Source organism: Mya arenaria, chromosome 5 (assembly GCF_026914265.1).
Source record: "Mya arenaria isolate MELC-2E11 chromosome 5, ASM2691426v1".
Classification (NCBI taxonomy): Eukaryota; Metazoa; Mollusca; class Bivalvia; order Myida; family Myidae; genus Mya; species Mya arenaria.
Genome location: NC_069126.1, coordinates 26,557,778 through 26,584,783, shown reverse-complemented (window position 1 = coordinate 26,584,783; position 27,006 = coordinate 26,557,778). Strand labels below are relative to the sequence as shown.

The following is a 27,006-nucleotide window of genomic DNA, read 5'->3' as shown; positions in this document are numbered from 1 at the left end:
AAAATTGGCTCGCCCCGGGGGGTCATGGGTATTCTCTATATATTTATAGTTAAAACTTCAAAAATCTTCTCCTCTGAACTTACTTGGACTAGAGCTTAGATATTTGGCATGATTCATCGTCTAGTGGACCTTTACAAAGTTTGTTCAAATTATGGCCTTGGGGTCAAAATTGGCCCCGCCCCGGGGGGTCATGGGTTTTCTCTATATGTTTATAGTGAAAACTTCAAAAATCTTCTCCTTTGAACTTAATTGGACTAGAGCTTAGATATTTGGCATGATTCATTGTCTAGTGGACCTCTACAAAGATTGTTCAAATTATGGCCTTGGGGTCAAAATTGGCCCCGCCCCGGGGGGTCAAGGGTATACTTGATATGTTTATAGTAAAAAAAATCAAAAATTTCCTCTGAACTTACGTTGCTTAGAGCTTAGATATTTGGCATGATTCATCGTCTAGTGGACCTCTACAAAGATTGTTCAAATTATGGCCTTGGGGTCAAAATTGGCCCCGCCCCGGGGGGTTAGGGTATTCTCTATATATTTATAGTTAAAACTTCAAAAACCTTCTCCTCTGAACTTACTTGGACTAGAACTTAGATATTTGGCATGATTCATCGTCTAGTGGACCTCTACAAAGATTGTTCAAATTATGGCCTTGGGGTCAAAATTGGCCCCGCCCCCTTGGGGGGTCATGGGTTTTCTCTATATGTTTATAGTGAAAACTTCAAAAATCATCTCCTCTGAACTTACGTGGCTTAGAGCTTAGATATTTGGCATGATTCATCGTCTAGTGGACCTCTACAAAGTTTGTTCAAATTATGGCCCTGGGGTCAAAATTGGCCACACCCCGGGGCTGATAGGTTTTCTCTATATGTGTTATAGTGAAAACTTAAAAAATCTTCTCCAAACTCACAAAGACAAGTAACGTCTTAATTTAAACTGGATAACATATTTAGTACACGTACCAATTTTCAATATGGGCCACATACAACAATTAATAACAAATATACATATATAGATACACACGTAAAATCAAGTAGTGACAAGAGCTTAGATATTTGGCATGATATATCATCTAGTTGACTTGTACCAATATTGTTCAATCTTTGGCCCTGGGGTCAAAAAATGGCCCCACCCAGGCGGTCATGGGTTTCCTTATATATGTATATGATGAAAACTTAAAGGCGAAGGCCTTAGATATTTGGTATGAAGCATTGTTTATCGGACCACTATTAAGATTGTTCAAACTTTAGCCCTGGGGTCAAAATTGGCCACGCCCCGTGTTCATAGGCTTAGGTTTTCAATATCAATATTTGTATAAAATGGAAGAATGTGCAATATATGACAGGTTAGCGATTCAGGGCCATTTGGCCATATTTTTTGTCTCGGAAAGAGCAAATTTTTGCGTAAATATTTGCAAACCAATGATATAAGATTGTTGACAAAAAATCAGATCGTTGATTTTCATATTTCCATTCAAAAACATCCATTTTTAACTTATATGTAAAAATCTGCGATCTGATTTTTTTGTCAGCAGTCTTACATAACTGGTTTTCATGAATTTTCGCAAAAATTGGCTCGTTCCATGACCAAAATTTAAAAAGTTGTCAAAACGTTCAATCTGTGAGAGTGCAGCTTTAACCCTTTAGCACATAGGCAAGTGGCCAGATTACACCTCCCAATCAATAGCCAACTTACTGATAAGCAGTCCTTATCTGTATAGGCCCTTTTAAGGGCAATTGAAAAAGAAAGTACCGTAAATGACTGGGTATAAGACGATAGGGGGTATTAGACGCAGGGAAAAAATCTGTGAAAAATCTGAGAAAAAAACTTTTAATCTATGTTTTTGGTTAAAAGACGCATAGAAAAAATGTCAAAATCGTCCGGCATTTTCAGCCACCATGTTTGTTGACAGTGACAAAAAAATTTTTTTTCGTGAAAATGGCGATGGTTATCTTTAAAACCATACAACCATACTGTCGAGAATGAAAAGTTATGTTATGTAAAAAATATTTTGACAGTGCCCATCTTTGCTTTTTTATATGTAAGTTTGATTATTGTTTAATTCAATTTATTATTCAAAATAATATTGAATACCGTAATTCACAAGAGTTCGGACACCATAAATTAATTATTTTTTTCGCTCTCCGAATACATAGAAAATTATCATTTTTACATTTTATTTCCATGTTTGTTTAACCTGCCTTTTTTCTTCATGTTTGCTTTTTACCACTTATTAATTTATCCGTAGTAATCAATGGTCATAAACTTATTTATTACGCCTTTAAGTGTAAATCCTTCATGAAGTTAATTAAAACACCATTTTATACATGCACTGAACTGAATAAACACATTCTATCGGCTTCAGATCAAAGAGTCACACTGTGTGACGTCACATAACTTACAGTTATACCCAAGAGGATCTCGTGGAGAGCATGGACATTGCTATGCAGGATTAATGTATAACTGTACGATTATTGCTTCATAGAGTCTATAAGTGTGGTACAAGTTTGAAAGCTTATTGGCAGATCGTTTTACAAACATGCCATGTCGATGTTTTCTTAATCCCTTGATTGCCCTTGTTTGGTTAATCCTCAAATTAATATATCACACTTCCTTTTCAACAGGCAATAAATCGTTTAGGATGGGGTAGTAACTAATTAACTTGTCACAGTGGTGTATACGGTTAGGTAATCTAGCCAGGCATTGTAAAGATAAAAATCAATAATCTTCTTCTGTGAAACTTGGTAACTATGAAAGTTATGATTGATGTCCTTTGGGTGTCCGAAAATTAGGTACGCAAAAATAAATTATTTTGGGAAATAATTATGGGTGTCCAAATATTTAGAGTGTCCGAACTCTTAGGTGAATTACGGTAACTTTAATCACGTTAACTTTAATCGAAAAATATTTTTGTTGAAATTATAAACGTCTTACGATATACCGTATCCCGATCTTCAACTGCCGTTTTAACCCGTATATACTCGATCAATATGACGCGAGTAACATCCCTTTCTACATAAATCTAAAACTCTCGGCTTGAAATTGACCTCAGAAAAAAAGTTCAAAAAATTGTTACTGGGTATTATACGCAGGCATTTTTTTGCATCAAAATCTGAGGGAAAAAAGTGCGTCTAATACCCAGTCATTTACGGTAATTAACAGCACTATGATCTTTAAATCAATATTACTTGCAATAATTGTGGCTACATTTTTTTATGTGATCATTGTTTTTTTTACAGATAATGAAATTATCTAATAAATGGTGTCAATTATGAAATATTCAATTATTTTGTTTCATCTATAACTGCATTTTTCGAAGATTGACTTGTACCATTTCTTTAAAATGTCATAATTTCATTCAATTACGGGTTTAAAAGATGGTTGGATCGATCTAAATTTTATTACCCCTTCCATATAAAAGTCACCAACTCTTAATTTTCAGAAGGCGTTTGCATGGGCTTAACATATTATCTAACAATGATTTCAAACATTAGGAATAACATACAGATAAAATATGTATGATACCTATATGTCTAGATATAAGATTTTACCATTTAGCTGATGTAAAATCAAGAATAATACTATTAAAACAAGCAATCTAAACAAATCGCTAACAAGAGATGATTGTCAAACATTATGCCCCCCTGAGTGCCATGTTGTCAGGAATATTTTGACAATTGAATGAAATATGCATGGAACGAAATAAGTTGATTTGTCGTTGACATTGAAGATTTTTAAGCTTCTAAGTTTCACGTGTCCAAGTTTTTGAAATATAACTAATGCCACAATTCATAACAAATAAGAGTTTTGATATAATTCATATCAAAGAATAGGAAAGTGTCTGTTTTGGTAATGGTTGATTATAAACATTTTTAATTGTGCGTTGAACATACTACTTAACCTGCAAATTCTAAAAAAAGATCCTAAATATCAGACATGGAATTTTCAAAAACTCCTGATTTTGGGTTTCACCCATGGAAATCAATTGACCCAAATCACTTGACACAAATCAATTCAGTTTAAATGATTTGGCATTGATTTTGTGGTTCCAACTTAAATATCTTACAGTAGGATACTGATTGTTATGCTGTGTTGTGTGTTTTCACAGATAACGAAGGTGGTGTTACAGAAGGGTTGGCGTTGTCTGGACTGTACAGTGTGTGAGGGTTGTGGGAGGCCTCACGATGAGAGCCTGCTACTGCTGTGTGATGAGTGTGACATCAGCTACCATACCTACTGCCTCAACCCACCCCTTGACCATGTACCCAAAGGCACATGGAAGTGTAAATGGTAACCAATCCACCATACATTTTGCTTTGCTGGGGGGGGGGGGGGGGGGGGCTGGCTGGTTCGTCAAATCTATGGTTGAATTTCTTTAATTAGATTTAACATATAGTGACCAAACTTGGTACAGTAAAACTGCTATCGTTAGAGCAGACGATCATTCTAAAACTGGCGATTGGTTGAGGTAGATGCTTAGTCTAGACAATTATTCCTTCTATTTTCACATAAAATATACTGACAATTGATTGAAACCTAAATAATTCGAGGACTCGAGCACCATTGCTGGTCCCAAATATACAAATCATGTGCAAACCCCTATGATTACCTTCATAAAAGTCATAATTTTTTTGAAAGGAAATTTTACGCTTTTACTTGATAAGGGCATTTGAGAAGATAATTGTGATAAATAAATGATGAGAATTGAATTATGAGAAATGTAAACTTGAAATAAACATTTGAATAAAACCCTACCATACATCTAATATTCTTTAAAAAGATTTCCTTTTTTCACTTATGCTTTAAAATATGGCAAATTAGAAAGGACTTTCAAATTGTCAAACACCTGACCATTGTCATATTCCATTGTTGCTTGTTTAGAAAATGTAGTTGTTTTTGTATACATAACTGCTTTTTATTCCCAGTTTCGTTTTACTAACATTTTAACAGTACAATTAGTATACACAGCCATTGAATACATGAGCAATTTCTACAACGCAATACATAAATGATGCGAAAGTAAATAACTGGTATGAAATGTTTAAAATACATTGGAAGGCATTTTATAACGGACTAAAATGGAAACTTGGGTTGTTGGAAACATCGGATTACTCGAGCCTTTAGCTAGGAACACGGTGTCCTTGATCAATATCAGATTTAATGTATATTTCATTGGATTGCATTTCTGCAGTTCTGTCAAATTGGCCTGAAATTTTCTTTTAAAAACCTAAAAATTCTATCAGTCATGCTAGAATACCCCAAAAATCTGTCACTAACCGGTAAAAGAAATGATGCAATAAACAACTTATCAAATCACTTAACACTTCGGCCGATGTCCTTGCGAAGTTACCAGTATGATACAAAAGACCACTAATCAGCATTCTTTGGTAATTGGCATCCTACTAATCAGCATATTTATAAATCTCAAAGACATTATAAAACTATTGAAACATAATAGAAAATAATTCACAAGGTGTTATTAATTAAAATTATACGACATTTTGGCAGGAAAATTAACATACACATTTCTGCAGTCGTCTGCACTTACACTCCAACCTGTTTTGGCAGGTTTGATTTATCAGCAGCTCTAAATATAAACTAGTTTTTAAAGTCTGATGTAATATTCCTTCTGTTTCTCAAGCAAAAACACTGACATTAAACAAGACTCCTGAAACAAGAACCATGACATATTTTATGCATATTTTCCGAAAATCTAAAAATAGTAGCAAATATCAAGTTTTTGTTTACATTGTTTCCATCATTGTTTTAGACTGAAAATTTAAGGAATAAGAATTGTACCGCTTTTGAACCTAATATACCGCTTTTGAGACCTTAATCTACCTCTCTGTCATTGCCAGAGGTTCACATGCCTGCTGTTACCTAAAATAGAAAAATGGTTGGTACTAAATAACCTAAGCTAGGGAAAACATATTGCAACCAAACTTGGAAATAGGGAAAGTTCACGGGGACCATTTATGGGATTATGTTTGGGGCCCCTAGGGTCAAGGTCAAGTGTCTGTTACTAAATGGTTGGTTCTAAATATTTTTAGTTAGGGTTGACATTCATGGTTCGCACAGTCCTGGAAAAGTCCTGGAATTTGGTTTCGTCCTTGAAATGTACTTGAATTTAGGGGTACCTTGAAAAAAAGCCTAAAATGTACTTGAATTTAACTGAAAATCCTTGAAATTTGACAAATGTCCTTGAAAATAGACAAAAACCTAAAAAGATTGACGATACTTTCGCTTTTTATTTAAAAAAAATAATTCTTCGGCAAAACTCTTAAGCCGCCATTTGCAAGAAATTTCGGACATACGGGGACCCGGGTACGGTACGGTCCGGTATTTATCATGTGCGCAGGTGCGTATTACGTCATCGGTTTTTGTACAAGATGGCCGCGCCTGAACAGACAGCGTCTTCCAACTCGAAAATTTGATAAGTCGACAATGGGGAAGTTTGGGAGGAAGTGTAGCTTCCAACACAAATGGATGGAAAAGTATAAGTGGGTAAAATCAACAACAGACCCCAAGAAAGCACGTTGTACTGTTTGTTTGAAAGATTTTGATGTCTGTAACATGGGTGAAAGTGCCCTTTCCTCGCATGCACAAGGATCGAAACATAAGAAGAACGAAAAAATAAAAGATTCGATGGCATCAACTGGAATAGCTTTTCTTAAGGAAGAAGGAACAATATCAAATAAAAATGAAACAACACCCACAGATTTGAACAATAATGTTGATTCCAGTTTGAATATTCCACCCCCACCCACCTCTAGTCAAAGTAAGCCAATGACAATGGACTCATTTGTTTCAAAAGCAGACACCAAAAAAGCTGAGATCTTGTGGACACTGAATACCATCTGCAATCATCATTCATACAATTCCAACACAGATATTGAGAAATTGTTCCGTACAATGTTTCCGGATAGTCCAATAGCGAAGTCCTTTTCATGTGGGGAGCGTAAGACCGCCTATCTTGCAGTTTTTGGAATTGGATCATATTTTCTAGAGGATCTCAAGTCCAGTATAACTGGACCCTACTCCGTCATGTTTGATGAGAGTTTGAATAAGAAAGACCAGTCCAAACAGATGGATATACATGTACGTTATTGGATTGGAGGAAAAGTGGTTACCCGCTACTACACATCACAATTTTTAGGTACTTGTTTATTTTGTAGAAAGGTTCACATTTTTGTGATTGTCTGTTAATAAAAGCAATTTGCTATAAATGATTTATGCATATTAAATTATGATCATTAAACTTCCTTGGGTTAATAAGTAATGAAATTGGTGTATATTAAATGGATGTATGGAGATAGGCGTGCTAGTGGTTATGGTATATTGTTGTGATCAATGAGCTGGCTAGTACTTTTGTCAATATCTGTTAGCCAGTTGAAAATGTGTACAATTATATTGTGCAATGTAATAAACTAGTGTTATGTGCATTTTTTTTTAGGCCATGCAACTGCGAAGGACATGCTGGAGCATTTCAGTACAGGTGTGCTAGAGAGTGGGTTGAAGCCAGGGGACATGGTACAGATCTCCATGGATGGACCCAGTGTAAACTGGAAGTTCTATGTGTTGATTAAGGAGAAGCTTCAGTTAGATATATAGGCTTTAGCGATGCAAATTTAAATTCTTATTTAATGTTGAAAAAGAAAACTTTATATGTTTTTTTTGTATATATATGACAGTATCGAAACACACAATTTGAAAATAATTTCTGTAGATTTTTTTGTCTGTATTATTTTTATTTACCTTCTATCCCTGCTATTAGAAAGCTGTTGTGTAATATTTTATTTTAATTTTTGAACACTTTTTGAAAGGCAGCTTTAAATCTTTACCATGTATCAATTCTGTTAATTTCTCTACTTCAGGATCAGTATGACACCAAGCTGTTAAATGTTGGTTCTTGTGGGCTACACATGGTACACAACAGTTTTAAAACTGGGGCTGAGATAACAGGTTTGCTTTTAAGTTTCACTTTTTATTACATAGCATTACATATAGAGCTATCTACTGAACCAACTTAAATTCTAAATTCAGTATACCTGATATCACTGTTTTTAAACCATAGGTCAAATGCCTGTTGCTTCTGAACTTGCCAGGGGATATATTTTCATGCATCATGGTTATACTTAAACAACAAAAATAATGATATATTTATTATTTAACTGTTTTATAAAACCCCTCAATCCTTCCATGAAATCAATTTATATAAAATTAAATTTTAGGATGGGGTATCGATGATGTACTGGGAAGTATGTACTACCTATTCAAGCACACACCTGCAAGAAGGGAAGATTACCTCAAGGTACACGTTTTGTTAATAAAAGTCAAATAAAGTTAGAGGAGGGCATATTTTGCCCTTGTCCATCCAAGGTTAATGTGTGCATGTCTGTCACACCTCAACTGTCAATTTTTTTCGCACAAAACTTGAAAAATATTGAAGCTTGAGCTATGACACTTTCAGTGGGTATCAATCACGTGTTGTAAGACTAGTTTGCACTTTGGGTTTTGTACACACAACTTTTATGGAGTAATTGCCCTTGATTAACAAGTGCATTAAGTGGGGTCATCTGTGTCCTATGGACACATGCCAAGTTAATATTAAGGTTATTTTCAATTTCATTCTAAGAAATAAAGCAAAACTTATATATCAAACTAAAATGATATCATTAAATAAGATGCTATTTCTTTCAAGAAATCAAGCAGATTTAAACATCAGGCTATTATGTTTTCAGATAACTGGCAGCTCAAAGTTTCCATTGAAATTTGTGAATCACCGATGGCTAGAGAATGTTAGAGTATCTGAGAGGGCAATTGAAGTATGGGACTTTGTTGTTGCCTATGTTAAAGAAGTGGAGTCCAACAAGAAATACACAAAGCCCACATGTAAGTCATATGGCATCATCAAAGCAGCTGTCAATGATCCACTGATGCTAGCAAAGCTCCATTTCTTCAAAACTGTTGCCAAGCTATTGGAACCATTCCTTGAGGATTTTCAGTCATCATCACCGATGGTCTGTTTCCTTGCTAAGAATTTGGAAACAACAGTTGTGAGCCTTTTTTGTCGATTTATTCAACCTGATGCAACTGAGGCGTCTCGGATCATCGATATAGATCCAGATACAAGGAATTGCACGTAACCTATTCCAAAGTTGACATTGGTTTTGGGGCTGAAAATGCTATGAAGCAAGTTACCAGCAAAGTCTCAGAAAGACAAACCATGGAATTCAGAAATAAAAGCAAGGACTTTCTGATAAAAACTTCAAAAAAGATGCTTGAAAAATGTCCATTGAAATACCCATTGGTGAGGAATTTGTCTTCCCTTGATCCAAGAGTTATGGCAGCTAACCCTGAATTGTGTAGGAAACGCTTTAAGAAAGTTGTACATGCAATGAACCAAAGTCACAAAGTGAAAGACAATGACTATGACACCGTATTTGAAGAATATTGTAACCTAGTTGAAAAAATTCCAGTAATTGGAACTTTGAAATTTTCACAATTCTCACCAAAGAAGGACAGGCTTGATAGGTTCCTCATGGACATTCTTGATGAAGAGAGCTTTCCAAAGCTGAGAAATCTAGTCAGAATAGTATTGGTCATCTGCCATGCAGATGTTGAAAGAGGTTTTTCTGTCAACAAGGAAATGACTGTTGAAAACCTTAAGCAGGAATCTCTTGTAGCACAGAGAATTATATGTGACCATGTGAAAGTTGCTGGAGGTGTTTTGCATGTCAAAATAACACCTGAACTCATGGCATCCGCCTCTTCAGCCTCTAGAAAATACCAAGAGTATTTAGAGAATGAAAGGAAAAAAACAACTTACTGCTGAGAGACTGGAGAAACGTAAGAGAAGGAACTTGATGTTATTGATGATCTCGAACAAAAAAAAAAACGACTAGAAGAAGATATCTCAGTCTTGGAGACCAAGTCGGAAAGACTTCTAGAAAAAGCAGAAGAGACGGGAAAAATTTCATTTGTCACTGAAGCGAATGCGCTTAGGAGATGTTTTAAAGAGAAGAAAAGAGCAGTTGGAGACCTTGACATGGAACTTTCTAATAGAAAAAGTGGTTTAAAGTAGATTGTAGACTGTTTGATTGTAGACATGCCGGATGATGATTATTTTGTTGTGTCATGTTATACGTTAAGAACATTAAAGTGTTAATAAATGTATTGTTTTACTCTGTATTGTGTGTTTCTGGGTTATAATAATGTTGAAGCTACAAGATTAGTTAATATTAACTGCAATATTGAGGATATGCACTATAAATACTTTGTCATTAAATATTAAAATGGTACACTTTCAACCGCATAAAACGTCCTGGAAAAATCGATTTTATCCTTGAAAAGTCCTGGAAATGTACTGGAATTTTGAAATGGAAATTCTGTATGAACCATGACATTGCAGGCAAACTTGGTATGAAGAAGAGTTAATGGAGGACTTTTACGGGATTGTATATAGGGCCATAGGGTCAAGGTCACTGTTAATAAAAATAGAACAACAGTTGAACAAATGAAACTGTATTTTTCAACAAAGGCTGAAGTTTTTCAGACAGTCATTCAAACCAGGTTTCATTGTATGTTATCCCTTCATATAATCTCAATTGTAAGCATCTATATGAATCAGTTGTATTATGTCTGAATCAAAATCCATGACAATGTTGCATTCTAATATTCTTATTATTATATGAATTCTTGTTTTCTAATATTGATGTGTTTTTCAATATCAACAGGTGTGTGATGTGTATCATTTGTGGAAGCAAGACCCCAGGGTTTGGTTGCCAATGGCAGCGCAACTACACCCACTGTGGTCCATGTCATAGTAAAGTCTCGTGCCCAGTGTGCCGCATCAAGTACCAGGAGGATGAGCTCATCATACAATGTGTACAGTGTTATAGGTGAGAAAACACCATGTGCCCTCCCATTGTGGTAGAGGCCGGAATGCTCCTATACATGCAACACCCACTCCACATAAGAATTTTGAAATATTCTGTTCACCTGAAGAGTCTTACCAGTTATTTGCCTTTGGGCTAGAATGGTTTTTGATGTCTGTTATATTATACTACACACTGCCACAGTGACATGTCTTATGTCTCATTCTTTTGAGTATTGTCCTTGTGTAATATACTAGATGGATTACATTATGTTGCATACGATTTGAGTTTTGCTTTTCAAAGAGTGTATATTCCTGTATGTAGACACTGTGACAAGTGTGAATGTTTTCCCTTCAGGTGGTTACATGCTAGTTGTGATGGTGTGATGTCGGAAGATGATGCAGAGCGGGCTGCGGAGTTTGGCTACCATTGCTGCTTCTGTAGACCACGTACCGGGCAGCTCGGACCATGTATGTTCAAGCCGTATTTACATACATGCTTTGGCTAACTCTGATGAACTCAGTGATTTGTTTTAAGCTCACTTGAGCACCAAGTGCTTAACACTTTAGCACATAGACAAGTGGCCAGATTACACCTCCCAGTCAATAGCCATCATACTGATAAGCAAATGAATACAGCAGTATGACCTTAAAATCAATATTACTCCAAATAATTGTTTCCAAATCTTTTTTATGTGAATATATTTTTTATAGATAATTAAATTATCTAATAAATGGTGTAAATGATGAAATATAAAATTATTTGATTTCATCTGTGAATGCATTTCCAAGATGGAATTGTAACATTTCTTTGAAATGTCATAATTGCATTAAATCAAAGGGTAATAAAATGCTGGGATCTATCTAAATTTTATTACCCCTATCATAAAAAAGCCGACAATTGATGATCTTGTGTATAATACACAGAAATGTGGCAGGAATATCCAGTGTCATCCAGCTGAGAGATCCAGTCCAGAGTGTCTGTTTAACTTTATTACCCCCTCATAAAATTCTTTACAAAAAGAAAGCCGATAAATGTTTTCCAAGTAATGAATAAAGAGCTAAATCATCAAACGCTTGCACAAATGTTGTTTACTTGACCTATTTTATGACCGGAACCATGCAAGCCATGGATTAGCTCAGCAGAAAATTTACTCATCATTTTCTCAGCTACTTATTGTTTCTATTGTTTGTAACACAAAATATTATCTTCAAATAATTATAATCTTTATTGGTTTTAATGGTAAATTAAACTGACGTAATATATTCAATGTTTTGGGGGAAATTCCATACTGTACAGTAATGCCATTCCTCGAGTTTTTATTACGTCACAGTGAGTGGTATCTCACACCTGTGATTGGCAGTATAAATAATAATCTTCAAGTTTTAGCAGACAACATTTTCGAGGGAAAATCAATACACAAAAGGTTAAGCTTCAGCTTTATAAACATCCGGGATATTGTTTACAAAAAGAAAGATGCAAAATTGAAGTATTGAAATGACCCTATTGAAATATGCGGGAGATGCGTATACATCCAGTAGTGTATAGGGTCGGCCAGATGCGTTTATATCTGCTAATGAGCTTTGTCGGCCTATCTCGTATACATGTGCTAAAGGGTTAATTTAAGGTATTGTGATTGCCCTTTGCCTAGCATCAATCATTCACATCAACATTTTAAAACTTTAAATATCTTCTTGTCTTAAACCCATACCGATAAATTATAAGTACCGATCTGCAGCCTCATGTAGTGATCCTTCAGTAAGACTTTTCAAATTATGTCCCTAGAATCAAAAGTGACCCTGTCCTAGGGGTCACAAATTTTCTATATGCCTAAATAGTAGAGTTTGAAAATCAGTTTCTCAGAAATCTTAAGGCCCAGAGGCTCTGAAACCGCAAATCTCTGTAGTCTCATAATGTGGCACTTGACCAAGATTGTTCAACTTATGACTGGGTCAAAGCAGGCCCTACACACAGGGGTCCCAGGTTTTCTATTCACATATAAAAACTTTCGTCTCTGAAACCCAAGGTCAAGACTTAATTATTGATATGATATCTCCTTTACCAAGTTGTTTCTAATTATGTCCCTTGGTTCAAAAGTGGCCAAGCCCCAGGGGTCTCAGGTTTTCTATACATTTTATATATCTATAAAATAACAGAAATCCCAGACCTTTGATATTTGGTATGTAGTCTTATGTAGTGGCCATTTACTAATATATTTTCAAACTATGTCCCTCGGATAATATCAGGCCTCAACCAGGGGATGCCAGGTTTTCTGCTCTGAAACCACAGGGCAAAGACTTTTGATATTTATGGTTTGTAGCCTTATGTAGTAGTTCTTCACTAAAAAATTTCAAATAATTCCCCTTAAATCTTCTTCTCTGAAACCTCACAGTACAGACTCTTAATTTTTGGTATATAACCCAATCTTGTGGTTCTTTACTCTTTAGAGCATGTAAATGAGTTTGCACTACATTGCCAATTAGCGCATGTATATGCATCTAGCCAACTCGATCGACTACTGGATGTAATTGCATAGACTGCATGTCAGGGTGCATTTTTAGCTCACCTGTCACTTTGTGACAAGGTGAGCTTTTGTGATCGCCTTTTGTCCGTCGTACGTCGTCCGTCAACAATTTACTTAAAAGACATCTCCTCCTTAACCGCTGGGCCAATATTAATAAAACTTCATAGGGATGTTCCTTGGGTGGTCTACTATCAAAGTTGTTCAAAGAATTCAATTCCATGCAGAACTCTGGTTGCCATGGCAACCAAAAGGAAAAACTTTAAAAATCTTCTTCTCCCAAACCACAAGGCTTAGGCCGTTGATATATGGTAGGTAGGATCACCAAATGGTCCTCTACCAAGATTGTTCAAATTATGGCCCTTGGGTCAAAATTGGCCCTGCCCCGGGGGGTCATGGGTTTTCTCTATATGTTTATAGTGAAAACCTTAAAAAATCTTCTTCTCTGAACTTACTTGGCCTAGAGCTTAGATATTTGGCATGATTCATCGTCTAGTGGACCTCTACAAAGACTGTTCAAATTATGGCCTTGGGTTCAAAATAGGCCCCGCCCCAGGGGGTTAGGGTATTCTCTATATGTTTATAGTTAAAACTTCAAAAATCTTCACCTCTGAACTTACTTGGACTAGAGCTTAGATATTTGGCAAGATTCATCGTCTAGTGGACCTCTACAAAGATTGTTCAAATTATGGCCCTGGGGTCAAAATTGGCCCCGCCCCTGGGGGGTCATTGGTTTTCTCTATATGTTTATAGTAAAAAAATCAAAAATCTCCTCTGAACTTATGTTGCTTAGAGCTTAGATATTTGGCATGATTCATCATCTAGTGGACCTCTACAAAGTTTGTTCAAATTATGGCCTTGGTTTCAAAATTGGCCCCGCCCCAGGGGGTTAGGGTATTCTCTATATGTTTATAGTTAAAACTTCAAAAATCTTCACCTCTGAACTTACTTGGACTAGAGCTTAGATATTTGGCAAGATTCATCGTCTAGTGGACCTCTACAAAGATTGTTCAAATTATGGCCTTGGGGTCAAAATTGGCCCCGCCCCCTTGGGGGGTCATGGGTTTTCTCTATATGTTTATAGTAAAAAAAATCAAAAATCTCCTCTGAACTTACGTGGCTTAGAGCTTAGATATTTGGCATGATTCATCGTCTAGTGGACCTCTACAAAGTTTGTTCAAAATTGGCCACACCCCGGGGCTGATGGGTTTTCTCATTATGTGTTATAGTGAAAACTTAAAAAATCTTCTCCAAACTCACAGAGACAAGTAACGTCTTCATTTAAACTGGATTACATATTTAGTACACATACCAATTTTCAATATGGGCCACATACAACAATTAATAACAAATATACATATATAGATACACACGTAAAATCAAGTAGTGACAAGAGCTTAGATATTTGGCATGATATATCATCTAGTTGACTTGTACCAATATTGTTCAATTTTTGGCCCTGTGGTCAAAAAATGGCCCCACCCGGGCGGTCATGGGTTTCCTTATATATGTATATGATGAAAACTTAAAAAATCTTCTTCTCCGAAACCAAAAGGCGAAGGCCTTAGATATTTGGTATGAAGCATCGTTTATCGGACCACTATTAAGATTGTTCAAACTTTAGCCCTGGGGTCAAAATTGGCCACGCCCCGTGTTCATAGGCTTAGGTTTTCAATATTTGTATATAATGGAAGAATGTGCAATATATGACAGGTGAGCGATTCAGGGCCATTTGGCCCTCTTGGTATGATGTGGTCATAAAATAAAACAGAAACCCGGGACTTGATCTATTTGTTTGAGGATTGCAAGGGATGTTCATGCCATATATTTGTGTATTTTACACTGTAACATCAATCACTGGTTTTTTAATCCAGAAATGGATCTTTGATTATGATGGGGGTAATAAAATTTAGATCGATCGCAGCATTTTTTGACATATTAATTGAGTGAAATTACGAAATTTCAAATTATCTTTTTAGTTTAAAAAAAAGAGTTAAACTTTTAGCAATTACCTACATCCATAGCAATCAATGAATTCCTTAGCAACCAATGACATCCTTAACAACTACTTCCTTAACAATGACCTACTTCCTTAGCAACCATTGACCCCCATACCAACTACCTTCATCCATAGCAATCAATGCCTTCATTAGAAACTCAAGACTTCTTGAGCAACCAATTACATTCTTAGCAACCTTGGACTTCCTTAGCAACCAATTACTTCCTTACCAACTACCTTCGTCAATAGCAACCAAGGACATCCTTTAACGACCTACCTTCATCAACGGCAAGCAATGACTTTCTTAGGTACTTTCTTCATAAGCAACTACCTACATTCATTGTAACCAATGACTTCTTTAGCGACCATTGACTTCCATAGTATCATTTGCTTCCATTGCCATCACATCCATTGTCCCTGAGAACAACTAACTGACGTCTAGAAATACTATTGATTTCCCTTGACAAGGATCCAACCTCCGTGTCAACCATCAAATTACTCAGAGAACCACTTAATTTCTTAACAAGCATTGTCATTCTTAATTACCACTGACTTGTTGGTCATATTCATACGTGAGTGATATAGAGCCATATTGGCCTGTTTGTTTTACGAAGTGCTCAAGGTGAGCTATTGTGATTGGTCTTGGGTGTCCCTCTACAAAAACACAACAAGGGGTCACGATTGATCAACAACAACAAGAACAGCAACAACAACAAAATGGCTGACTTCCTGTTTTGCTTTAAAAAAACATCTCTGGAACTTCCACTCCAAATTCAATTAAATTTTACTGGAAGCTTCCTTGGATGACCCTCTACAAAAAACAAAAAAGGGGTCACGATTGATCAACCACAACAACAAAATGGCCAACTTCCTGTTTTGCTTTAAAAAACATCTCTTCAAAAACTACCAGCCCAAATTCAATGAAACTTTACTGGAAGCTTCCTTGGGTAACCTTCTACAAAAGACAGAAAGGGGTCGCGATTGATCAATAACAACAACAATCTGGCCAACTTCCTTTATTGCTTTATAAAACATGTCCTCTGAAACTACCAGGCCAAATTCACTGAAACTTTACAGAATGCTTCATTGCATGACCCTCTACAAAAATACAACAAGGCATTGAGATTGATCAACAACAACAACATAATGGTCGACTTACTGTTTTGCTTTAAGCAAACTACGAGGCCTTGTAGCTTCTTTACATGACCCTTTACAAATATAAAACAAGGCATCGTCATCAGTAAACATTTGTTTAAATTGCAACATTTTTATTAATGCTTTATCACAGAGTTGTGGCCCTTTGCTTAGGTGAGTGTTTTAGGGCCATCATGGCTCTCTTGTTTCAACATCTTAATAAAATTGAAATGGAACTTTTAACCTGGCGATTACTCCTTACATTTCAGTGCCCCCTGAAGTACCAGCACCTGTAAGTGCTAGAGCAGAGATAAGTCTCCCATTTAACTTCCTGCCTCCTCCTATCAGAGAACCAGAGCCAACTAAGTTCTACCTTATTGATGGAGTTCTAGTATCTCAACAAGCCAAGCGGCAGATTGAGAAAATACTGGTAGAGCCACCTAAAGTGCGAAGAAAACGACGTTGGAGTAAAAAGCCAGATAACTGGGACGAGACACAGGAAGAGACGTTACAACTTGAGAAAAAGATGGCTGAAATTCGAGAAGGGCGAAAAACATCGGAGGGAGATCCGGCACCTGTATCTCCTGCAACACCTGCATTGCAGCGACTCCTTTCTACTGGTTCCGACAATAATGAACCAGGTACACACTCCACTCTGCGGGAGAAATCTAAATGCACTCACTTAAATTGTGTATATTTCACATGGGTTTAATATAAAAAATAATCAAGCAGTGATCAGGTTGAGGATTTTAATCCTACAAAAATTAAGCAATCTGTAATATTTCATGGATTTATTAGAATGTATAGGTGTCTACAGTAGTTAAGTTGAAAATCAAACATTTAAACAAAATAATTTTCAGTTTGGTCTAATGGTTATTTTAGAACTTGATGTGAAATCCCAGGATGGTTTTGACCTGAAGGCTGAAGCCCTTAAACAGATTGAAGATGAGAAACGCAAGATCAAAAGAAGAAACAAGGAAGAGAGGGAGAGGAAGATTGGTGAGCACAATGCATGTTTATTTCCGCACCATTTTGGAAATGGGGCAGGGGCAATTCTGATTAGGAAAAATGATTTTTGATTTTTCATTTTGCTTACAATTTGGAATTGCAATTTTGTCTGGCAATTAACAAGAAAGCCTCAAAAGATAGCAGAAACGATAAAAGAATGTGATAACAATTGTTTCTAAAACCCTTTACCTCGTGTCAAATCTAGCCATATCAGGCCTGCAATTGTATGGCTTGTCAGTACATTGATTACCAGTAGCCAATAGTAAGCCCTTTTATGTACCCCTACTGCATAGGAGATTATTGGAGAATATTGGAAAATTTACCTATGTACATTTCGAACATATTTTTCTAGTACTGCTTTTGGTTTTATCAGTTATTGATCAATATAAAGTTGGTAGGTAATTAAATTTCCAATCCAGTGGTAAAATTAGTTTGACTATTCGAAGACTAAGAAGGACTATACTGGTTAGCAACCTATTAATTCGCCGGTACCACTTTTTCGCCCACCCAGTTTAAACCAGTCTAAACGAAATATATTACACAAATTAGTATGGCGTTTTATTGCGTCATCTCTTTTGACAGATATCAGCTGTTTTCTACGTTAAAATTTAAGTAGTATGTGGATCCAAATGAACATTGTTTACACTTATAACCTTGTTAGTTGCACGCGGGGATGACGATATCACGCGCATGCTCGCTTGCATGAGGCCCTGTAAGGATTTTTTAATTTTCCTTATACCTTGCACTATCAGACGACAATATTGATTTGTCATTATAAAGTATAAAGCCAGTGATAAATAATTAAAATACCATAAATTGCTGTGTTTAAGTTCAATTTTCGAAAAGGCAAATGGTAAAACCTCAAGACGGTGAAGTTACCGCCGAATTTTTCGTCTAAGGGAAGCAACTCAAATTTGAATTAATCATTACATTCTTGTACCGACATGCGTTGTCCCTCTTCGGAAGTCTATAAATATGCATAGTACATTATGTAGGTAATGTTTCAAGAAGGAATCCCAGCAGCTTCTTAAATTTTCTGCTAAGAGAAGAATTACCGAGTAGGTGTTGTATCATTTTACACATACATTAACAGTATGTAATAGTAAATATTAATATATGTTATATTTATTGATCAATTGTCGTTTTAAACGGTCGCTAGACTGGTCAAATAATATAAAAATGTTTGAAGATACAGTTTCAGAGAAATATATGAAAAACATTGTAAGAATAGCGAATTAATGGGGTGGGCGAATAATTGGTACAGTAGGGTGCTTATTTTAGCGAAATTATAGGGGTACTTTGCGCGTGGGAATATTCGGAATCCCTAGCTATTTTCAAAAACAAATTACACAGTTTTTGTCGGAAGAGCCAACCTATCTGAGTGTAAACTTTTATCGTAATAGCTATCTTGTGTCAAAAGTAACGTAGGAAAAAACCTCCATTTCCGGCCGAAAAGGGGTCGCTAACCAGTACTACTCGCCCCAGCGTTGGAGTCAGCATCCGGTTAAAGTTTTAGGGCAAGGTGGGATTTCAAGTCCAATACCCTTGATTAAATTAACTTAATACTTCAAATAGTTGTTCAGAGCCATCACATAATGAGGTTAAATAACTCCTTATTATCCTTATATACAAATTATGGCCCCTGCTTGACTATGGAACTTGGGCTAAAGTTTTAGGGCAGGTTGGGATATTTATTAATAACTTCTATACCCTTCATTCAATTGACTTAATACTTCACACATTTATTCAGGACCATCACACAATGAGGTTACATAACTCCATATCATCTTTAATATAAGTTATGGCCTCTTATTGACTTAGGAACTTAGGTTAAAGTTTTAGGGCAAGTTGGGATTTTAATAAAAAAACCTTCTATACCCTTCAACTTCATTTAACTTAATACTTAGCACAATTATGACGACCATCTTACAATAAGGTTACATAACTCCATTTTTAGCTAGGTTTTACATATAGTGACCAAACTTGGTATATAGGAAGAGTTGATGGGATTGGGTTTGAGGCCCCCAGAATCAAGGTCAAGGTCAAAGTTATTAATAATAGAAAAATTGTTGGTATTGAATAACTGAAGTAAGGGTCAACATATTGCGAGCAAACTTGGTATATATAAAGAGTTTATAGAGACCTTTCATGAGATTGTGTTTTAGGGTCGGAGAGTTATGGTCACTGCTTACTTTTTAATTTGATTTTTTTATTACTTTTGATAAGGTACATACATCATTATTGTATTCACTTCAAAGTCAAATTGGCAAAGTCTAGCGCGCAGTCTTACGACAGCTCTTGTTTTTATTATCTTGTCTAATTTATTTTGGTTAACTATTTATAAATTAACCAACTCATGTAAAAAGTTGAAGATGTTTCATATAATTTCATATTATGATATAATTAACACCCATTCATAACAAACTTATTTTTGTAGTATTTCTTTTTAGATAATCCATAGTGGATAAATATAAAGTTTGAAGTGTATTAAATTTCAAATCTGATGATCTAAGTTTTTTCTGAAAGGATATTTAGACAATAAACAAATGTTTAAATCTAGGGAATCATGTATTGTACAAATTAAAAACACAATTTTAATGGGTAAACATCAGTGTTATTGCAGACTAATTTGTACTAATAAATCAACTTTGGATGTTTTTAAATGAATTAAGTTGGATATATAATTGTAAAATCTAGACAAAAATGCTGGGTCAGCTTCTGGCAATAGTTTTAACAGCATTAATTTTGGAATGGTTTTGATTAACTCAACATCATACTAGATATTACCCTCAACGAAAGCCATTCAACTCAAATTAGTAATAAAATGCAATGATTCAGAATAATATTATCAAACCTTGTGTACAAGACAAGAAATCAAGATATGAAATGCATGGGCAATTATGACAGCATTCTTGTGTAATTCTCAAGATTGAGAGAACACATGCTGTAAAACTGGGTCATATATCATATAATGTTACTACAATCCTGTTTTCATATCAAAATACTAACTTTGGCAAACAGACATAAGGGTACATTTTTATTGATAGATTAACATTACATTTTTGGAAACACAACTTACAAATGACAAGTGTTTATTCAAGCCAGACTCTTGGTTAACATCATCGTAAATCAGCCAATTTAACACATTTCTGTACCATGACCTGTGACGTCATTTGTGCGGGATCGATTGGATATATATTTATGATATCTATAATTGGTAGTTTAAAAAAGCTAGTGACAGTTTATGGGATGTTCCATAGAAAAACGTGGCAAGAACACCCTCAAACATGCACTTTGAACTTTGAAGGCGTGTTTCACCCCAGTCTTGATTTTCTGAAAATCTTTAGTAGTTACACTTTTTTGCGAGCGAGGTATTTATTGATGTTTATACTACATAAAAATGCATTTGTTGCAAAGAAATAAGCAACAGATATGTAAATATATGACTGTAAATAACAATGGCGCATTTTGGCAAAATAATGCGGGAATCAATTGATGAGAATTTCGGCGCAATCATGCGGGAATAGATAAAGGGGCAATTTGGCTCAATCATGCAGGAATGATTAAAGGAGAATTATGCGGTAAAGGCTTATGAATATTTTTTTCGTTTTTAGCTCACCTGATTACAAAATGCTCAAGGTGAGCTATTATGATCAGTATTCGTCCGGTGTCTGTTGTTAAACAATTGCTTGAAAAACATCTTCTCTGAAAACGGCTAATTCAATGTAAATTTACAGGAGTCTTCCAAGCCGCTGCAATATACCAACAACCACATCCAAATGGCCGACTTCCTGTGTAGCTTTAAAAACATCTCCTCTAAAACTATGATACAAGTTATTGAAACTTCACAGGAAGCTTCCTTTGGTGACCATCTATAGAACAAGAGCAAGGCATATTGATTTTCCTACAAAAACAACAAAAAATGACCAACTTTCTGTTTTACATTTAAAAATCTATCTGAAATATCCTTGAATTGAAAATTCCTTTTTGTTTAAAACTCATAGTTAAACAATACACTTAAGAAAGGGGAGCAAATTGTGGAGGTCACTATTTACAACATTACATAAAAAAGATCATTTTTCAAATATTCATATCATTTGATAAGAATCAGTTTCATCCGAACTTACATTCATATTGTTATCATAATATAGCAGTTTCCCCTGTTTAACTCATTCTAATTCATCAGAGGTTTCAGATTGATAAATCTAACCCAGTTCATGAGCTGTTATTTTTTAATGATAAGCACTCCGTAGATAGGAGCAGTGAAAAATGTCAAAATAAGCAGATGCCATTTTTGTTGTGATGAAATTTATTTAATCATGAAAATGGTAAAGGTTATTAAATAGTACAGCATATGAACATTAATAATAAAATAATAATAAGTATCATAACAATTCCGATGTTGCTCTCCATCAACAGTAAAAACACCAGCCGTTTATTGTAAATAAAAGTTATCAACATGTCAACACCTTCAGCTAGATATTACAAACATGTGGTATAATGCAAAAGACAGAGTGCGTTTTTCACACCTTAACACATTGACATTGCACAATTATGCCAGTTCACAATATGCAATTTTATACAGAATCATATTACGTTAAATCTATACAATATCAAAACTACAAAATAATGAACTATGTTTATTTAGATTCACCTGAGTGATGCTAACCAACCGTACCTGAATTTACACTGCCGATATAATAAATCTGTCAATTGATGAGAACTGTGAAGTTAAGAATGTATACAAACATGTTTTCTTCCATTTATTTCTCTTTTCAAGCAAATTCCGCCAGAAAAGGTCAGAAGCCCAATACTATAGATAGGATGCAAGAATTTCTTTCATGGAATTCAGGGGCAAATAGTTGTGTCCTATACACAGTATAATACAGTATCTTGATGTTGACACAATTAATTGTTCACAATTACCGGTACTTAGGATAATCAAACATATATTTTTATATTGAAGAAATATCCAATCAAGTTCCATTTCTTGAAATATATACTTTATATGAAAAGGAAACAGGTTGATCTCCAAATTATAAACTAGCAAAGATATTAACTTATGAAAACTTCTATAATTGGTCTGAACAACTATTGTGGTTATCATAATTATATTACTCTCAACTTCCTAATGATGGACCAATATCATATAGTTTGCCTGGAGTGCCCATAAAACCAAAATTACACATTCAAATACAATGGAATTTTACATTCAGAGGCGATCTTTTTTCAAAAATGTAAAAAGTGACTAAGATTGACATAAATTATTTTTAAACGGAAAGTGCATTATTAAAAAGGTATTCTGTACTTTCAATTTCCAAGGAATTAAATTAATAAGATAATTGGAAATATGTTAAATATTGAGAGATCAAAACCATCTATCTGTCCCTTTTTTCTGATGTAGTCATACATGCCATATTTTCTGGAGACCATTCAGGGGGATTTGTCCAAAAGGCTGAAAATTCAGGGGGATTTGGGTTGTATTCAGGGGGAATTTTTTAGCAGGTCTAAGCTGGCGAAATTTTAAAGTATTTTTAGACGCAAGTACGAAAAAATGTATTTACATATAGTTTGCTTTGAAAACCTCTTAACTTTTTCATTATACAGAATTATTTTATGTCATGATTTATCATATTCTTATGATACACTGTCATGTCATACTGTTATGCACTTGCAGAACAAAATATGTCATGGCAAAAATATGTTTTCGAGACAATTAAATTAAATTTACCTTCCTTCAAAGTCTTTTAAAAAAATTGTGCTTAATTCTATCAGCTTAATGACTTTCAGACAATAAGAGAATAGAATAAATATTATTAATTTCTACCTTCCAAAATAGTAATATTTCTTTGCCTTTGATCATTACTACAAATTAATTGATCACTTGTTGTAAAAGTTTCCTTTTGGCATTTCACCCTTGTGGAGTTGTTAGTTGTTTCTTTACATTCGGTTTCACTCACATACTGTGGTTTCACTTACTTTGTCATTATTGCCTGATGTAAAATTTAAAAAAAAAAAAAAAAAAAAAAAAAAAAATTTATTATATAAATTCCCGGGGATTTTTATCTCCCGCCGGGAGACCGGGGGATGGATCGAAATTCCTGGGGATTTTTTCCCCCGCCGGGGGATATGGCATGTATGTGTAGTGGGAATTATCAAATAAAACCTTAAAAAGGACCAATATGTAAATATCACATTAACATTAAAAATGTATTAAATAAAAGGAGACATGTTTTCATATGGGTATCCCTGGAACCATAAATAAACATGCTACACCAGTTTAAATATATTACATTTTCCATTGAAAACTGTAGAGCGTAATAATTATGGATTCTGTATGAGCCTAATTGTTGGTCATGTATGGCAAAATTTTATCATCGCCGCCATATTGGATTTCAAACAGATTGAAGATGTAAACAAAAATGGAGAACAAAATATGCTGCAAATGTGCCAGTTTAATCATGTCAAAACCATCATACAGGAAGAACGAAAAGCTGGACTTATGTTGTCAGGATAAATTTTAAAGTATTCCTAATTTAGATTGTGTTTGTAAGACTCTTTTTCATTGGCTATAGGCAATAAGCAAATCTATAAATAGTAAATGGCGAGGCTTCTCTGATGCCTGAAATTTCACTTTTAGCTCTCAGAATCAGGGGATATAACCAGAGTGTTGTATGCATTGCATCATCGCTTTAGTGTACAGGAATGCTATAAATATAAACCTGCACATTTATGATGATTTGATACTGCACTTACTTAAAATAAAATGTTGCCCAAATCATGAATTTATATGCTGTTGTTGTCCTTCGAAGTTACGCTGCTTAACTGATATCACAACATTGTTCACCACCACACCTCGTTTCCTGTCCTTCAAATATATAACAGACAACCTACTTACCACAGATTATAAAGCTGAAAGTCCTAGATTCAATTCAATTCCAGACTGGTTGCAGTCACCATAGAAATATTATTTAAGAGATATTACAAAATCAGCCCCCTCCCATTACTAAATCATGACAGGCAGCTATCAATCTCTTGCTCTGATTGTACATGTTGCATAGCCATTATCAATCCTTTATAGACTAATGCATGAACATAAAAAGAAAAATGTACAGACTGACAACCCCTGTAAATGATGCACTTCATGTTAATTGGTTGTTCTACCGAACAATTGTATATACGCTGTGTTTTTCCTCACATATCTCAGGTAGGCGTTGCAGGGCCGTCATGGCCCTCTTCTTCAAAACATAGAATTGGATATCACATATCAACAGACTTGAGAGATTTATTTGTTAAATAATACCTGTTTCACTGTATAATCATATTTGCTAACATGTGCAGTTACTTGTGTACAGGTATTGGAGGTTTTATAGTGACGAAGCGTAAGAACTACGGTCGAGGTCGGGGCGATGGTGGTCCGGGAGAGGGTGAGAAGGCTGGGGTTGTGGGGCTGGCAAGCTTGGAGGTGGAGGACGGCCTAACCCCCGGGCCCACAGAGGAGGACCGACCCAGGAAGTGGGTGAGGAGAAATGGACCTGGGCGCAGAAAAAGTGTACTCACAGAGAGCTTTCCTTCGTATATGCAGGTACTTACAGGAATTACCTCTTTAGCTCGACTATTCGAAGAATAAGGAGAGCTATACTACTCACCCAAGCGCTGGCGTCTGCGTCACAACTTGGTTAAGGTTTTGCATGTAAGCACCTTTAGGTCATTATCTCAGCAAATGCATCATGTATTGCATTGAATCTTTAGATATGTATTCCCAACTATCCAACATACTTAATGTTAGATAACTCTAGTTTGCATTTAATGCAAATTATGGGCCTTTATTATTTGACTTAGAAATTTTGATTAAGGTTTTTCATGTAAGCACACATAGGTATATCAACTTCTTGATGTATTGCATTGAGTCTTTATACAATGGTACTCAGGCATCCAACCTACTTAATTAATCAAGTTATATAACTCTAGTTTGCATTTAATGCAAAATAATTGCCCTTTATTATTCGGCTTAGAATTTTTGGTTAAGGTTTTGCATGTAACCACATTTAAGTCAATATCTGAGCAAATACATCATGTATTGCATTGAAACTTAAGATATGTATTCCCAACTATCCAACCTACTAAATTAATGAAGTAAGGTATCACTGTTTAGAATATAATGCAAATTATGTGCCTTTATTATTAGAAATTCTGGTTTATGTTTTGCATGTAAGCACACATAGGTTAATATCTCAGGTTAATATCTCAGCAACTACTTGGTGGTGGTGGTGTTAGTAGTTTATACTCCGGGTCCCGGCGTGAGCACATTGAAGGGTCCCAGAGTGACAGTTCGACCACCGCACACCTATCCTGGGCAGAACCAGTGCTAGGTGCCTTCACCTCTGCAAGGAACTGACAACTTCTGTACATGCCATGGGCAGTGGTACAGTGCAAATGGTCGTAGAAAGGATTTCATAACCAATCACAACAGAAGTGACCTGGCCCGCCCGGGAACCGAACCCGGGTTGTCCGATTCAGAGTCCAACTCTCTACCGATTGAGCTAACCGGGCGGACAGCAACTACTTGATGTATGCATTGAGACTTTATACAAGGGCTCTCAGCCATTCAACCTTCTTAATTAATCAAGTTAGATAACTCTATCTTGCATATAATATAAATTTTTCCCCTTTATTATTTGACTGAGAAATTCTGATCAAGGTTTTGCATGTAAGCACATATAGATTAATATCTTACCAATTTGGAACACATCATGCGGGAATAGATAAAGGGGCAATTTGGCACAATCATGCGGGATAGGGTTAACCAAGTTAGAAAACTATAATTTGCATTTAATGCAAATAATAGGCCTTTATTATTCGACTTAGAAATTCTGGTTAAGGTTTTGCGTGCAAGCACACATAGGTTAATATCTCAGCAACTACTTGAGGTATTGCATTGATACTTGATACAATGGTACTCAACCATCCAACCTACTTAATTAACCAAGTTAGAAAACTCTTGTTTGCATTTAATGCAAATAATTGCCCTTTATTATTCAACTTTGAAATTCTGGTTAAGGTTTTGCGTGCAAGCACACATAGGTTAATATCTCAGCAACTACTTGAGGTATTGCATTGATACTTGATACAATGGTACTCAACCATCCAACCTACTTAATTTACCAAGTAAGATAACTGTATTTTGCATTTAATGCAAATAATAGACCTTTATTATTTGACTTAGAAATTCTGGGGTTTTGCGTGCAAGCACACATAGGTTTATATCTCATAAACTTCTTGAGGTATTGCATTGAGACTCATACAATTGTACTCAACCATCGAACTTCCCCATGTAAGATAGCTTTAGTTTCTTTTAATGCAAATAGTTGCCCTTTATTATTCAACATAAAAATTCTGGTTAAGGTTTTGCGTGTAAGCACACATAGGTAAATTTCTCAGCAACTACTGGATGTATTGCATTGAGA

General features: G+C 35.3%; 1 protein-coding gene across 7 annotated transcripts in view; it reads left to right on the top strand.

The window, feature by feature from the left end:
- Window positions 1–27,006, top strand: part of LOC128234614 (histone-lysine N-methyltransferase 2D-like) — a 258,013-nt gene that overhangs the window by 56,413 nt on the left and 174,594 nt on the right. For all 7 annotated transcript variants that reach the window (XM_052948961.1, XM_052948963.1, XM_052948960.1 and 4 more), the window contains exons 19-24: window positions 4,109–4,290; window positions 10,737–10,901; window positions 11,235–11,347; window positions 16,801–17,172; window positions 17,414–17,530; window positions 24,895–25,124. In XM_052948961.1, the coding sequence (XP_052804921.1) occupies window positions 4,109–4,290; window positions 10,737–10,901; window positions 11,235–11,347; window positions 16,801–17,172; window positions 17,414–17,530; window positions 24,895–25,124 (1,179 nt within the window). The remainder of the gene's footprint in view (window positions 1–4,108; window positions 4,291–10,736; window positions 10,902–11,234; window positions 11,348–16,800; window positions 17,173–17,413; window positions 17,531–24,894; window positions 25,125–27,006) is intronic.